This window comes from Geotrypetes seraphini, chromosome 2, assembly GCF_902459505.1.
Source record: "Geotrypetes seraphini chromosome 2, aGeoSer1.1, whole genome shotgun sequence".
In the NCBI taxonomy this organism is placed as follows: domain Eukaryota; kingdom Metazoa; phylum Chordata; class Amphibia; order Gymnophiona; family Dermophiidae; genus Geotrypetes; species Geotrypetes seraphini.
Window position 1 is genome coordinate 40,569,105 of NC_047085.1, and position 14,086 is coordinate 40,583,190.

The 14,086-nt window shown below is 46.3% G+C and overlaps 1 protein-coding gene across 9 annotated transcripts in view; it reads left to right on the forward strand.

Annotated features, from left to right (window-relative positions):
• The window catches only part of MTSS1 (MTSS I-BAR domain containing 1), a 359,179-nt gene that overhangs the window by 48,147 nt on the left and 296,946 nt on the right, over positions 1-14,086 (forward strand). For all 9 annotated transcript variants that reach the window (XM_033932873.1, XM_033932871.1, XM_033932872.1 and 6 more), the window contains exons 2-3: positions 6,592-6,653; positions 10,572-10,645. In XM_033932873.1, coding sequence (XP_033788764.1) covers positions 6,592-6,653; positions 10,572-10,645 — 136 coding nt within the window. The remainder of the gene's footprint in view (positions 1-6,591; positions 6,654-10,571; positions 10,646-14,086) is intronic.

Below are 14,086 nucleotides of genomic sequence, written 5' to 3' on the forward strand. Positions count from 1 at the left end.
CAGGAGCCAGTTACCTATTCTATCAAACCCATGGAGGTTCATGCACTATGTGGCTGTTAGCCTCATCCCTGAAGCTCTCATTAACGATGTGAGCTTTGTCTGATACCTGTAAGGATGCTGTTGTTTTCCACGGGGCGGTAGATGTAGCATCTTGATTGAGTCTAGTACGTATTCACTTTAAAGGACATACGTATTTCGCTCATGTTGCATGGGGTTAGTACTGTTTTCATGGTTCCAGTATATTCCTCTTTACATTGTGAACCTTGATTTTTCCTAGGAGAATCTTCTTGCAGATCCTACAGTCTTATTCTGCCATTCCCTGACCTTCTGCACTTCATTCTGAGGGGATCGTGACTTCTTCCAATGACTCTTCAGACTTTCTCATGAGGGAGAAGACACTATAATGTCAGGTCAGAGGGCTGTGAAGATTTTTCAGGATGCTTGCATCTTTGCATTCTCCTCAGGTTTTCCAGTTCGTTCTTGGAGTCTCTATGTTTTGTGTTTCCCTTTTCAGTGTTACTGGTCCTCAGGATGGTTCTTGTAGTTCTTCGGGAACTAAGGGACGTTGTTCCACTTACCGCATGGTGCCCGAGATAGGGGGCATTGGGCAGGCTGGATCCCATTCTGCTGAATTAGTTTCTCGGGGTTACACATTTCTGCAGACAACCTGGGAGTATATTTACATTTTCTCTATGGACTCCGAATCGGCACTTGGTTTGCCTGCCTCTCTTGGAGCGGCGCTTTCGGTTTTGGCACATGCCATTTTGCCTACCCAAGGCTTCACGAATGTTTTAGGTGATGTGGGCGGTGGTACCGTTTTGGCACTACCAGGCGATTCATCTAATTTCTTCTTGACTGCCTGCTTGATTCAGATGACTTCCAGTCGGGCCATTTGACTGACATGAAAAGGGTGATATCTTTTCCTCAGTTCTTTACACGTGCATCTTTGAATTTGCACAGCACTCTTTTCTCCTGTATTATTTATAGGTATATCGGGGTGATGTTTTTATTCATATAGGAGAGACATGTGTTTCTTTCCGGAGACTTGGGCGTGGGGTCTCTGTCTCAGATTGGTATTCTTCTTAGCTTACCATGACCAAGAGTATGGGATTCTGTACAGTTTCTGGGATCCATATTGCTGACTCCACTGGGGACTTCGGCTTGCTTTCCCCTTCTTACGCTACAGCAGTCGCTTTTGTTCCGGTGGTTCCCGGTATCTCAGGGCACCAATTATTTGGTATGCTCCTCCTGCATCACTCTGTATGATTTGGTGGCTCCGCGCGATTTCTCTTTTCAAGGCATGCCTCGGTCTTTGCTGGACTATCTCATGATCACCGACCATCCCGGGCTGTCGGGTTGGGGGGCTCCGTGGCTTCCATCCTCAGCTCCTGGAGTCTGGTCTTCAGAGGCGACTCAGTACTTGTTCATTCTTCTGCTCTTGAGCAGGGTCAGGCTACCTTTCTGGAGCTTCAGATCATTCTTCCAGATTGCCGCTGAGGGTCCTTTTGGTCAGCATTAGGATGGGGGTATTTCTCTACTGCTTGGGCAGTAAGTGTTGCACTCATTGGCAGGTGAAGTTGTTCTGCTTCAATGGGTGGACTCTCATCTTCGTCTTCTGTTGGCAGATCCTTTTATGGATCAGGATAAGAGTTTGGATAGACTTTCTCTCCGCGGAATCTGAGCATGGCCCATTTCTTGTATGTTACAGTGTACAGCGCTGTGTACGCTCTGGAAAGTGTGCATGTTAGTAATAGTGTAATCTTCTGCATCCTGGATATTGAGATTTGTGGCTCAAGCGTTCTAGCTCTTTTTATGGAAGTGAGATCTGCTTGATCTAGACCTCATGGCCTTGTCTCTCAATTCTAAGCTTCATAGCTTCTTCGGCGGGCCCAGGGAGTGGGAGTTAGAGGGGGTAGCTGCATGGCTCCTTTCTCGCTTCTGCCTTCTCTTTTTCAGTGTTTTCCGATGGCTTGGATTTGCCACCTCGAGCTCGCTTTCCGGGCACAGTATTTGTAGAATCTCTGGATTGGCGGCACCATCCTTACTTTGCGGATTTGATGAGTCTTTCAACAGCCGGACTAAGAAGTTTCCTGGTATCTCCAGCTTTGCTCGCCTAGGGTCCGTTCAACATGGATATTTGTACTACTTTAGTATTACGACCTAGTTTTTTGAAAAATCTTGGCTGACGTGTAAGGATTATGCGAAGCAGGTTGTTTCTTCTCTTATCCAGGTGCTACGGAAGTCTTCTCCTGTGGCTTCTGCTTCCTTTTGGAGGTTTTTCCTTTCTTGGGTGCTTCTTAACGTTTGAACCACTCCTGAGTTCCTTTTTGGCACAGGTGTATTGCCGAGGGCTTAGCGTTCAATTCCCTTCAGCTTCTAGTGCCATTCTTAGCTTGTTACATGGGCTAGGTATATTGCTCTTCGCTTACTTCTCAGCTTCATGTAGTTCAGGTCCTAAACAGAGTGCGGTATATTCATGCGCCTCTTAGAAAGCCCGGTTTGGAGTACAATCTTCACGTACTTCTTCTCAGTATACCGAAGGCTTCATTTCATCCTTGTCTTTTGGGACTCTAAAGGGCTGTGCCGTTGAACATGGGGTTTCTTGTGGCCATGGCTTCAGCTCTGCAGTTTTCTATGTTGCAGGCCTTGTTCAACGGGGATTCCTATTTCTGATTTCCGAAATATGGGGTATCAGTTCGGATGGTACCATTATTTCTTTCTAGGGGGGTGTCATCCTTTCTTTTATGTCATGCTCGTTTTTCCTTCCTTCTTCCTGGGAGGGGAAATTGGGAGCAGTGCTTTTATTCACTGCATTTTTTGATATGTACGTAGCGTTCTCTGTGAGCTCGGTTTCTTACGACTTTAGTTGTTTATATCTCCTTTTTGCATTCTTCAAGGGACGCCTCAAACGTTTGGTGGCGTCCGAAGCCTCCATCGCTCAATGGGTCCAGGAGGACATTCTTTATGCTTGCTTGCTGGCAGGGAAGCGGTTGGCGAAAGAACTTCATGATCATTCCGCTGGAGCGATGGCTACTTCTTGGGCTCGGCCCAGAGGTTTTTTTTTTTTTTCCTTGGAGGAGATTTGTCTCGCGGCTAATTGGTCTTCCGAGTGTGCTTTCTCTCCCCATTTCTGCTTGGATGTGGGGGCGCATGCGGTAGGGGCGTTTTGTGCTTCGGTTGTTGCGGAGACGGCATTTGCTTCCCACCCAGATTGAGAATTGCTTTGCTACATCCCATTGGTCTCTGGATTCATCTGCTGCTGTTGCTAGGGAAGGAAAAATTATGTTCTTACCTGTTAATTTTCTTTCCCTTAGACGCAGCAGATGAATCCAGAGCCCCACCCTTTCTGGATATTGTCTCTTGGTTTTTTCTTTTGCAACTTTCGCAGTTTGTTATTATGGCAGGTTGTTTTCTGTATTATTGCGTTTTGAGATTTGTTATGGGAAAGAAGTTTTTTACATGCTATGCCTATTGCTGGTTACGTGTGCTTGGGCAAGGAGCTATACTGATGAGACAGGAGGCGTGCCAGCCAATAGGACCACCTGTTAATCAGTTTCTCTATCTCCGCCTGCTGGTAGATGTGAGCTATCCCATTGGTCTCTGGAGTCATCTGCTGCGTCTAAGGGAAAGAAAATTAACAGGTAAGAACATAATTTTTCCTTCTCCCTTCCTTTTACTTTCCCCCAGAGGAGCAGCGGTTGGTGAGTGAGGGTGGGAGGGGGGGAGTCGCTGGCGTGCTCCCTGCTATGTTCGAAAATGGAATTCGGCACGGAGGGACACAGCATACTGTCAGGGAACCCACCGTCCTAAGTGCGCATGCACGCTTAGGATTTTATTATAGAGGATTATAAAATTTGTGTTCTTGATTCTGTTCTATTTTAGCCATTCTTAGGGCACAAACTAAAGTGGCATCAGCATGGAGCTGTGCTGTTTTACCTCTCGAGCACCGTGCATGAATTTTAATAACTTTTAAATACATAGGATCTTATCTTGGCTATTCACCATATAAGAGGCTCAAAGAAAATGCAAGTTAAGTATGCTGGAAAATGCGTTAAAGAGTCTTATTACCACTTGAAACACAAAGATTCAGAGAATAGAAATAATTTTGTATAAGGTGACCCTAGGTCTCAAAATATGAGAGGTTATAGATCTGTATATGCAAAGTTGCATTGGTATTCTATAAACAGACTCTGGCACTTTAAAATCTCACCACAAAGGAATACAAGTGTTTGGCTTGGCACATATTAGAAGCCAGGTTGCAGAAGAGTATTGAAAGAGTGGCATCACTTAAGGGCTTCTCACATGAGTGGCACTACTTACATATAGAATTTCTGCTAAGCAAACTGGTCCACACAAGGCTTCTTAATTGCTAACACTGTCCCTGTTGATAGTCTAAAAGAATTCAAGAATGTGACGACTAGTTTTGAGGGAAGAAAATGAGAAGAGGTCATTTGATCTCAACTTCTCAATACAACTGTTTTTGAAAGCATTTTCAGCCTTACCTTTTTTTTTTTATGGTATTTTTGTTTTGATAGTTTTCAGCTAGAGTACTGGTTTCAAATGTTCCTTTACCCTTCATTTCCTAGCTGTTGGTGTCCTGGTGCCCTAGTTCTGTATTACCTTAGTGGATGGACAGTATTAAAATGGTTAAAGCTACAGCCTCGGCATCCTGAGGTTGTGGGTTCAAACCCACACTGCTCCTTTTGACCATGAGCAAGTTACTTAATCCCCCCATTGCCACATGTACATTAGATATTGAGCCCAGCAGGACACACAGGGAAAAATGCTTGAGTACCGTATATACTAAAATATAAACCGGGATTTTTGGGCCAAAAATGGGGGTCCCGGATTATATTCGGTCAATGCCCCCTCCTAGAATTTTTTAATGCCACCGCAGCCGGGCTCTGCCTCCCTCCTCCTCCCTGCTCTATCTTCCTATCTCTGACGATCGTTGGTGGCGGTGCAGCGGGCAGGAGCAAGCTTTCTGAACTCCTGCTCTGCTGCTAACCGGCTGCGCGGATCCACTTAGAACATCTCAGCGGCACGAGCAGCAGCGCGATTTGGCGCTGCTTCTCGTCGCTGAGTGGCTTCCTTACTGGCTCCCACAAATTCTCACGAGAACTCGCAGGAGCCAGTAAGGAAGCTGCTCAGCGCCAAGAAGCAGTGCCAAATCGCGCTGCTGCTTGTGCCGCTGATTTGGACTAAGTGGATCCGCGCAGCTGGTTAGCAGCGAGGCAGGAGTTCAGAAAGCTTGCTCCTGCCCGTTGCACCTCTACCAACGATCGGCAGAGGACCCGCTGCACCTCCACCAGATCGTCAGAGGTAGGAAGATAGGGCAGGGAGGGGGGACAGAGGGCAGAGCCTGGGAGGGAGAGTGCAGAGCCTTATTGGGGAGGGGAGGATGCAAGGGTGCTGGGCGCAGAGCCTGACAGAGGAGGGGAGGAAGGAAGGGGGCTGGGTGCAGAGCCTGACGCGGTAGGACACTTGAATATTAAGCTTCCCGACTTATATATTCGAGTCACCATTTTTCCTCCTTTGGGGGGAAAACCGGGGTCTCGACTTATGTTCGGATTGACTTATATTCAAGTATATACAGTATCTGAATAAATTCATGTACATCATTCTGAGCTCCCCTGGGAGAACAGTATAGAAAATTGAATAAATAAAATAAATACATAGAATTCAAAAAGCAAGCAGAAATTGGAATCTAACACTTGTCACAGAAAAGAGAGAGGAATGGTAATTAACCTGTTCTGAGCTCTTTGGGGACAACAGAATAGAAAACGAAATAAATAAATAAACTGACACATGTGTACAGTACTCCCTCGATATTTGCGGGGGTTCCGTTCCAGGAACCCCCGTGAATCTTGGAAAAACCACGAATACGGTTTTTAGCAGGGGACACAGGAGAGGGCAGCCGGAGTGCCGGCGAGTGAAGGAAATCACTCGCGGTATGCTCCGACCGCCTCTTCCTGCACTAAAGTCGGGCCTCACCAATCATGAGCTGCTTTGACACGCAGCTCCTGATTGGTGAGGCCGACTTTAGTGCAGGAAGAGGCGGTCGGAGCATACCGCGGGTGACTTCCTTCACTCGCCGGCGCTCTGGCTGCTCTCTCCTGCCTCTCCGGCTGCTCTCTCCTGCCTGGTCATTTGCGGTCAGGAAATACTGCGAATGACCGGGACTGCGCATTGCCGACCGTGAATGACCGGGGGAGCACTGTATAGTCCTTAACCAGTACTGTACTGTATTAGTAGTGAGAAAGAAGGCTTTCAGCCTCAACTGATGTTTCATGTCACAGTAGGTGTATGAGGAGCCCAGAGGTTAGGTCTATAGATTGGTCATAAATCATGGCTGTGTTCTTCTGGGTTTGGGACATCAAGATGAAGACAGGAGATAAAGGTAAGATGAAAACTTGCAACAGTGCTGGAAAGGAGCATTTCCACATCGGTGCAACCTAATTATAATAAGTTTGTCATCCTTGGAATAGAGGAAGATTTTAAGCTTGCTGATCAGTAGAGGTTTTTGTCATATAGATTCACTTAAAAAAATAATCATAATTTGATCTCCTCACTTCTTTGTGTCTCTTTCAGGGGAGCTACCCGGTTTGGGAAGATTTTATTAATAAGGCTGGAAAACTGCAGTCTCAACTTAGGTAAGTAGATCTGCATTTTTCTCCAGTAGATAACATTTGAATTGTGAATAGATTTCATACTGAAGTGTGAGGTTTGGGAAATGGCCAGTAGGCCAGACTGGGTGACATTTCAGAGTCAAGAACATAAGAATAGTCTTACTGGGTCAGACCAATGGCCCATCAAGCCCAGTAGCCCGTTCTCACGGTGGCCAATCCAGGTCCCTAGTACTTGGCCAAAACCCAAGGAGTGGCAACATTCCATGCTACCGATCTAGGGCAAGCAGTGGCTTCCCCCGTGTCTTTCTCAATAACAGACTATGGACTTTTCCTTCAGGAAATTGTCCAAACCTTTCTTAAAACTAGCTACACTATCCGCTCTTACCACAACCTCTGGCAATGCATTCCAGAGCCAGAGGTTGTTTAGGAGAACACTGAAACTGCTGCAGATGTGCAAAGACTGCTCAGAGATAGAATTGTGCTACACATGGAGTATAATAAGCTAATAAGAAGATTGTACCCTGGGTAATATGGGGATCTCACAAAGAAACCAGCCTATTAAAAGCCCTAGAAATAGGTTTGTTGTTGTGTTTTTTTTGTTTTTTTTTTTTGGGGGGGGGCAATCACTCTTAAGTGGCTTGTATTTAGGAGGAGTTTTAGGAAAGTGTTTTGAAATAGCAGTTTCAGTGAAAGTACAAATTATGTTTTAACCCTTTAAGTGGCAGCTAGTGATACGGCTGCATTATGTAACTTGATGTTGAACGAGAGCCACAGTGCCCAGTACTTGGAGATGCAGATCTCCCATAAGAGCCATAGAAAACACATGTTGCTTCTGAGCAACAATGCCAAACAAAAGGTTAAATATGTATATGTTCCCAGAAAACAAAGTTTCTTACATGAAATCTTTTAAGGGGCTATTATAAAGTGTTTGTATGTTTTTTTTCTGCCCCTCTTCCTCATTCTATTTTATCCACAACTCTCTCTTGCCAGTGAAGAGGAACATGCTGGGCTCCAGCGTCACTCTCTCTTCATGTGCCAGTGGCAGCAGTTTCCACATGATGCCTGCTGCTAAACCGGAAGCCTTCCCTCTGCCGTGCCCCACCCCTTCTGTTACGACTTCCTGAGTGGGAAGTGACGGAGGGGGGGGGGGAGGCTTCTGGTTTAGTAGCAAGCAGTGTGTGGAAATTGCTGCCACTGACACATGAAGAGAGTGACGTGGGAGCCCAGCCTGTTGCCTCCAGGCTAATGATGAACTCGGGTACACTGCTGCTGGGCGGGTCTGAGCCCAAATTGGGTGGACCCAGGCCCACTCGTGGCTATGCCACTGGCTCAGAGTAGGTTAACTCCAAGCTCTTGTACTGTATTCATTCAGCTTGCCTACAGTTTACCACAAAAGGGTGGTTGTCCCAATATAACCCTAGTCCCCACCAAAGGCGGTTTTAGCTTTTCACAGCATTCAATTGCGCTTCCCATATTTTTCCTAAAGTCTCTCTCTATCTCTCTATGCATTTTTCTCTTTCTCTCTCAACCTCCACTTACCCTCTTACTGATTTCCTGGGTCAGTAGCAGTAGTGATAGAAGGTTCATAGACAACGGCGTGAAAGACAAAGGCACACCCGGACAATTGAGCACAGCGCGGAGGTGTGCGCCGCTCAAAATTACTGTTTTTAGGGGCTCCGACGGGGGTTTTTGTTGGGGAACCCCCCCACTTTACTTAATAGACATCGCGCCGGCGTTATGGGGGTTTTGGGGGGTTGTAACCCTCCACATTTTACTGTAAACTTAACTTTTTCCCTAAAAACAGGGAAAAAGTGAAGTTTTCGGTAAAATGTGGGGGGTTACAACCCCCCAAACCCCCCACAACGCCCCCACAACGCGGTGCAATGTCTATTAAGTAAAGTGGGGGGTTCCCCCCCACACACCCCCGTCGGAGCCCTAAAAACAGTAATTTTAAGCGGCGTGCGCCTCCATGCTGCGCTCAATTGTCTGGGCGCGCCTTTGTCCCGGCGCGCTTTTGACCTGACACCGTGATAGAAACATCAGCAGAACTTGTGGGCTCGTTTCCCTGCCCGTTTGATTTAAGAAGTTTACTGTAGTATCTCAGCTATCCTGCACCCATGGAGATCGGTGGATACCAGATAACTGTTTTTCTGGTTGTCTGAAAGTTACTGTACAAGGAGCTAGATCTCAATACCTCTGCCCCAAAACAGTAGAAGCCGGCAGCAGTTCTGAGCCACGAACACCCTTCCCTTCATTCAGTCCTGCAGGCAGCGGTCCTGAGCTGTGAACACCCCCTTCCTCCCTCCCCCTCTTATTCGAAGCGTCAGAGGAAAGGCCCTTCTGGGGCTGGCCATGAGTAGCCTATTTTGAGTGTTGCCTCCTGCTGACCAGTGGTTGCTTTGGGTAAGGGAGGGAGGGGAGTGTCATGGCTCAGGACCCCTGGCTGCTTCTGCTGCTTTGGGGCTGGAGGGAATGAGGAAGAGGGGTTTGCGGCTCATGACTGTTTCTGTTTCTATGGGACAGGAGGGAAGGGGATTTGCAGCTCAGGACAGCTGCTGCTTTGAGGCTTGAGGGAGAGAGGGAAGGGGTTTTGCGCTTCAGGATTGCTGCCACTTTTACTGCTTCAGAGCTTGAGAGAGGGAAGGGGTTCGCGGCTCAGGACCACTGGTGCTTTAGGGGACTTTTTTTTTCGCCGGTTGGGTGAGTGTGCCGGTTGGTTGAATACCGGTTAACTGAGATTCTGCTATATATTAGAGTTCAGGACTGGAATAATCAGCAGTAGCATATGCATGGATATAGTCCCATATGTCTTCCTGGGGTTTTTTTTTTTTACAGCTGTCGCTTTTGCTGCAGTGGGAGTGAGGGGGAAGTTTGTAGTTGGGGCTGGGAAAGCTTATCCCCTCCCAAGCCTCTTACACATGGTGCCTATGCACAAACATGGTCTGTATGGGATGGTGTCAACGAAAGCCACTCCTTCAGAAAAAAAACCAAAGTGGAGAAATGATGTTCCTGAGATGAACTTTATTAATATTAAAATAATGTTAAAACTTGACAAACCATATAAAAACCTCTAGGGTGCAGTCTGCTGAAGAGCTTTGGACCCTGGACCCAACATGGTCCGTGTTTCGACAAAATGTCTTCATGGGTCCCTATGAAGTCCTATGGTAAAGATACGTGGATGCCAGTCGGAAATAAACTGATCCATAAAAGCTGTGTGCAGGACATGGGCTCAAAAAGCCGAGTGAAAAAGCTTTTTGAACCCATGTCCTGAAGAAAACATTTTGTCAAAACACGGACCGTGTTGGGTCCAGGGTCCAAAGCTTTTCAGCGGACTCTGCTCTAGAGGTTTTGATGTTGTTTGCCAAGTTTTAATATTATTGTAATATTAATAAAGTCCATCTCAGGAACATCATTTCTTCAGATTGTTTTTTGTTTCTTCTTGGATTTGTCTGTGGAGATCATTGGGTCAGTTCTCTTGTTTTTGTCAGGACTCCTTCAGAAAAGCCATATGATGCCACATTTCCTCTTCAGGAGCCCACCAGATTCTCGGTATTGCCAAAGCTGTAGCTACATGATGCTACGGCCTGCTAGGGCAGTGCTTCTCAACCCAGTACTCGGGACACACCCAGCCAGTCAGATTTTTAGGATAGCCACAATGAATATGCATATGAGAGATTTGCAAATCTTTCTTGTGCATATTCATTGTGGATATCTTAAAAACCTTACTGGCTGGGTGTGCCCTGAGGTCTTGATGGAGAAGCACTGCACTGGGTCATGCGTGATTGGCCAGAAGAGCATTTATTGTGCTCCTTTCTGTGATCCCACTTCTTTTACTGGAAGAACTTGCCCAAATCCCACTGTGCACTGTGCCTGCTCCTTAGGGCAGAATGTATGGGCCGCAGCTGGCTAAGGTTTGTGCTCTTGTTATCTTTTTATTTTCAGAACCACGGTTGTAGCTGCTGCCGCGTTTTTGGATGCATTTCAGAAAGTGGCCGACATGGCTACCAACACACGTGGTAAGAACATGTCAATATTTAAGTTTCACAGAATACAGGATGCATTTTTTTATCATTTGTGGTTTAAAGAAAGCAGCTTGTTAGCACAGATCTGTTAGACAGTGGTATTCATTTTCTTAAAAGATTTTGAATAGTATGGGCAATGTTGTGACAATGAGTGGGCCAAGCTTGGAGCAGTTGCTCACAAGGAACTAAAGTGGGATAGGAAACGCTGATATAAATGGAAATGTATTAAAATTTTGCCAAGCAAAACTGAGTGCACCGATAAAATAGATTTTACAGCATTGTATATCATGTAGCCGCTGTTCTTGTGTTCTATTTTATCTTGACTGTTTTGTTTTCTTTAAAGTTGTATGCACAAGGAAATGTATTCTAGCAACACTGAGCTGCTAACAGGGGAAAAGTTATAGGAGGTTAATTGTATACCGCAGTGATCTTCATTGCAAGGCTTGCGAGCCAATTGCGGCCTTCCAGGATCTCTGGGTCGGTCTGTGGAGTCTTTGCAGAATATCATTCCCCACTCCATTGTCGGGATCCAGCACTTTTTACTTTTTGTTTCCAGCGCTATACTCTTCAGACCGCATGCAGCATGAGTGAAGTAAACATGCTGCCTTTGGCGGCCCTGGAAGCTTTCCCTTTGCTACACAACTTCCTGTCTCCGCGGTAGGAAGCTGTAGCAAAGTAAAGCTTCTGGAAACGTCGAAGGTAGCGTGTTCACTCACACTGCCTGTGGCCCAAAGAGTGCAGCGAAGAGGGTAAAAAAAATGCTGGGGGTGAGAGGGAGAGGTTAGTAAAGAGATGCTGGACTGTGGAGCTGGGGAGGAAAGAGTAAAAAGATGCCAGACCTCTGTGGGAAGAAAGAAGGGAAGGGCAGCAATGCCAGATCATGGGAAGAAGAGAGAGAGAGAGATGCAGAGCAGGGATGGAAGGGAAGGAGAGGAGAGAGATATGCTAGGAGAGAGAGAGCAGACCCACAGGAAGAGGTGAAGAGGAGGAGAGAGATGAGGGAGGAGGAGGGAAGTAAGAAGAGAGATGCCAGCCCACAGTAGGGGAGAGGAGGGAAGGAGGAGAGAGAGAGAGATATGACAGATCACATTATTGATTAATTGATATCCCTTCCTCCCAGAAAGCTCAGGACAGGTTACAAGGGAACATACATAGTTTCAATAAACAAAGAGGTCTAGCTACAGCACATAGGGACATAGATTCAAAAAGGGAACCTATTCAACATATAGAAACATACAAAGTATCAATAAACAGAAGGCAGCTTATCTACAACACACAGAAGCAGTGCACAACAGGCGAGACAGTCAGACCACATAATAATAATAATAACTTTATTTTTGTATACCGCAATACCATGACATATTCTAAGTGGTTCACAATAAGAAGACAACTAACAACCCAGTGAAGTACAAGCAGCAAAAACAGAACATTATAAAGTAACCAAGAACAAAGGTACAAAAAAAAAAGAGATTAAGAAGTAACAAATCTATCAAAAAGATAAGTCTTTACTGATTTCCTAAAGTGTTGATAGGAAAAAAAACTTTTGAGATTGTTTCGCTTAGCCAAGTATTCATTTTACCAGCTTGAAATGAAAATGTCCTATCTAAAAATCTGTTGTAATGACAAAATTTCAAAGTGGGAAATGCGAATAAGTGAGAACATTGGAAGATTATGGGGAATTCTTGCAAACAGAGTCAGTTCACAAATAGGTTATTAGTCCACATATAGCATACCAGGGCAGTAGGGAGGGAGGAGAGAGAGATGCCAGACCACAGTAGGGGGGGGGAGGCGGGAAGGAGGAGAGAGAGAGAGGCCAGACCACAGTACGGGTGGGGGGAGGAGAGCGGGATAAGATGATGTACGTGGATGGAGAGGAGGGGAAGACAGATTGAGAAAGAAGCAGTAAAATGGAAGAAAGTTAAATGTTAATCATAAGGTAAGGGAGAGAAAAACAGCAAATGGATAAAAGTCATTGGAAACAGAGTTAAAAGAGCACAGACAAAAAGGAATTATAGCTAGAGTGGGAAAAGATGATTAGAAAAATTAAAATCACCAGACAGCAAAGGTAGAAAAAGGATTTTCTTTTCAATTCAGTGATTGAAATATGTCAGTTTTGAGAATTTACATCCGCTATCTATATTTTGCACTGTTCAGGAAGAAATGTATGTCTATTTCTCTAGTGGTGAACTGCATGCAGAGTCTGGCATCATGAGACTTATTTGTGTATATTAGTACTTTTAGTTTGTGGTCCTGTATTTGCATAGGGTTCATCTGTGTTCTGCATTGTGTAATCAAGGCCAGGTGTTCTAGTAGGCATGAATGTTGAGAAGTGTTATTGGCATCAGTAGGAAGATATTTTCTGGCTCTCCTTCAGCCCTTTTGGACCTAAAACGGCCCTCACTTAAACATTAGTGAAGGACCACTGGTATACTGTATAAGGCAGGGGTGCCCAATACGTCGATCGCGATTGACTGGTCGATCGGGAAGGTAACGCGAGTCGATCGCGGAGCCCATCCCGGGTTCTGTGATAGACTCATGTTGCTGTCTCGATCGACCGGCCGATCAGCCTTCCTTTCTCTGAGGTTCCCCACCGGTCATCACTTCACGCACACCCATTCTCGCTACGCCTTTCCTTGCCCGACTGCCAGAACCCGTCTTCCCTTTCTCGCTTTCTCCCGTAGACACTCTTTGATAGACTGGAGGGTGATGTCACTTCCTTTGGGAGAAGGTGGGAGGGAGGTCTAGGGAAGTCACGACCCTGGAGATCTGAGTGCCGGCTACCCCTGGTGGAATCGACAGAGCCGCCAGATTGGAGAAAGACGGTCGAAAGCAGGAGGTGCTCTACCCAAAAATGCAAGAACTGCTGCTGCTGCTCTGACGTCTTGAGCCTGAAAATGGGAAGTTGAGGTGGTTCCTATGGGGTGGGGGGGGCTACGCATTCTTATAAATGCCATGCTGAAAGGAGACTGGAACAGCTCTCATGGAAGGATTTATAGACTGGCTTTTTCTTTTCCTCGGCCCTGGGCATCCGGAGATTTGGACCTGCAGAAGTCTTGCGCTGACCAGCATTCCTCTCCCCGATGTCAATTCTGACTTCAGAGAGGAATTTCTGGGCCAGCCAATCGATGCCTGGCTGGCCCGGAACTTCCTCTCCGACATCAGAATTGAAGGAGAGTGGAACGCTGGTCAGCGCAAGGCTTCTGCAGGGAGAGCTTGGGGCGGCGGTGGCTTGGAGGCCTGTTCCCCGGTGGAGGCGGCAAACCTAGTGGCTTGGGGGAGGGCAGGGAGAAAGAAAGAAAGGGGGCAGACAGGGAGACTGAAAGAAGGGGGGGCAGGGAGACAACGAAAGAAGGGAAACAGAAAGAAAGAGGGAACAGGGAGACAGAAAGAAATTGGGCATGGAGAAAGAGAAAGAAAGAACAGGAGGCAGGGAGA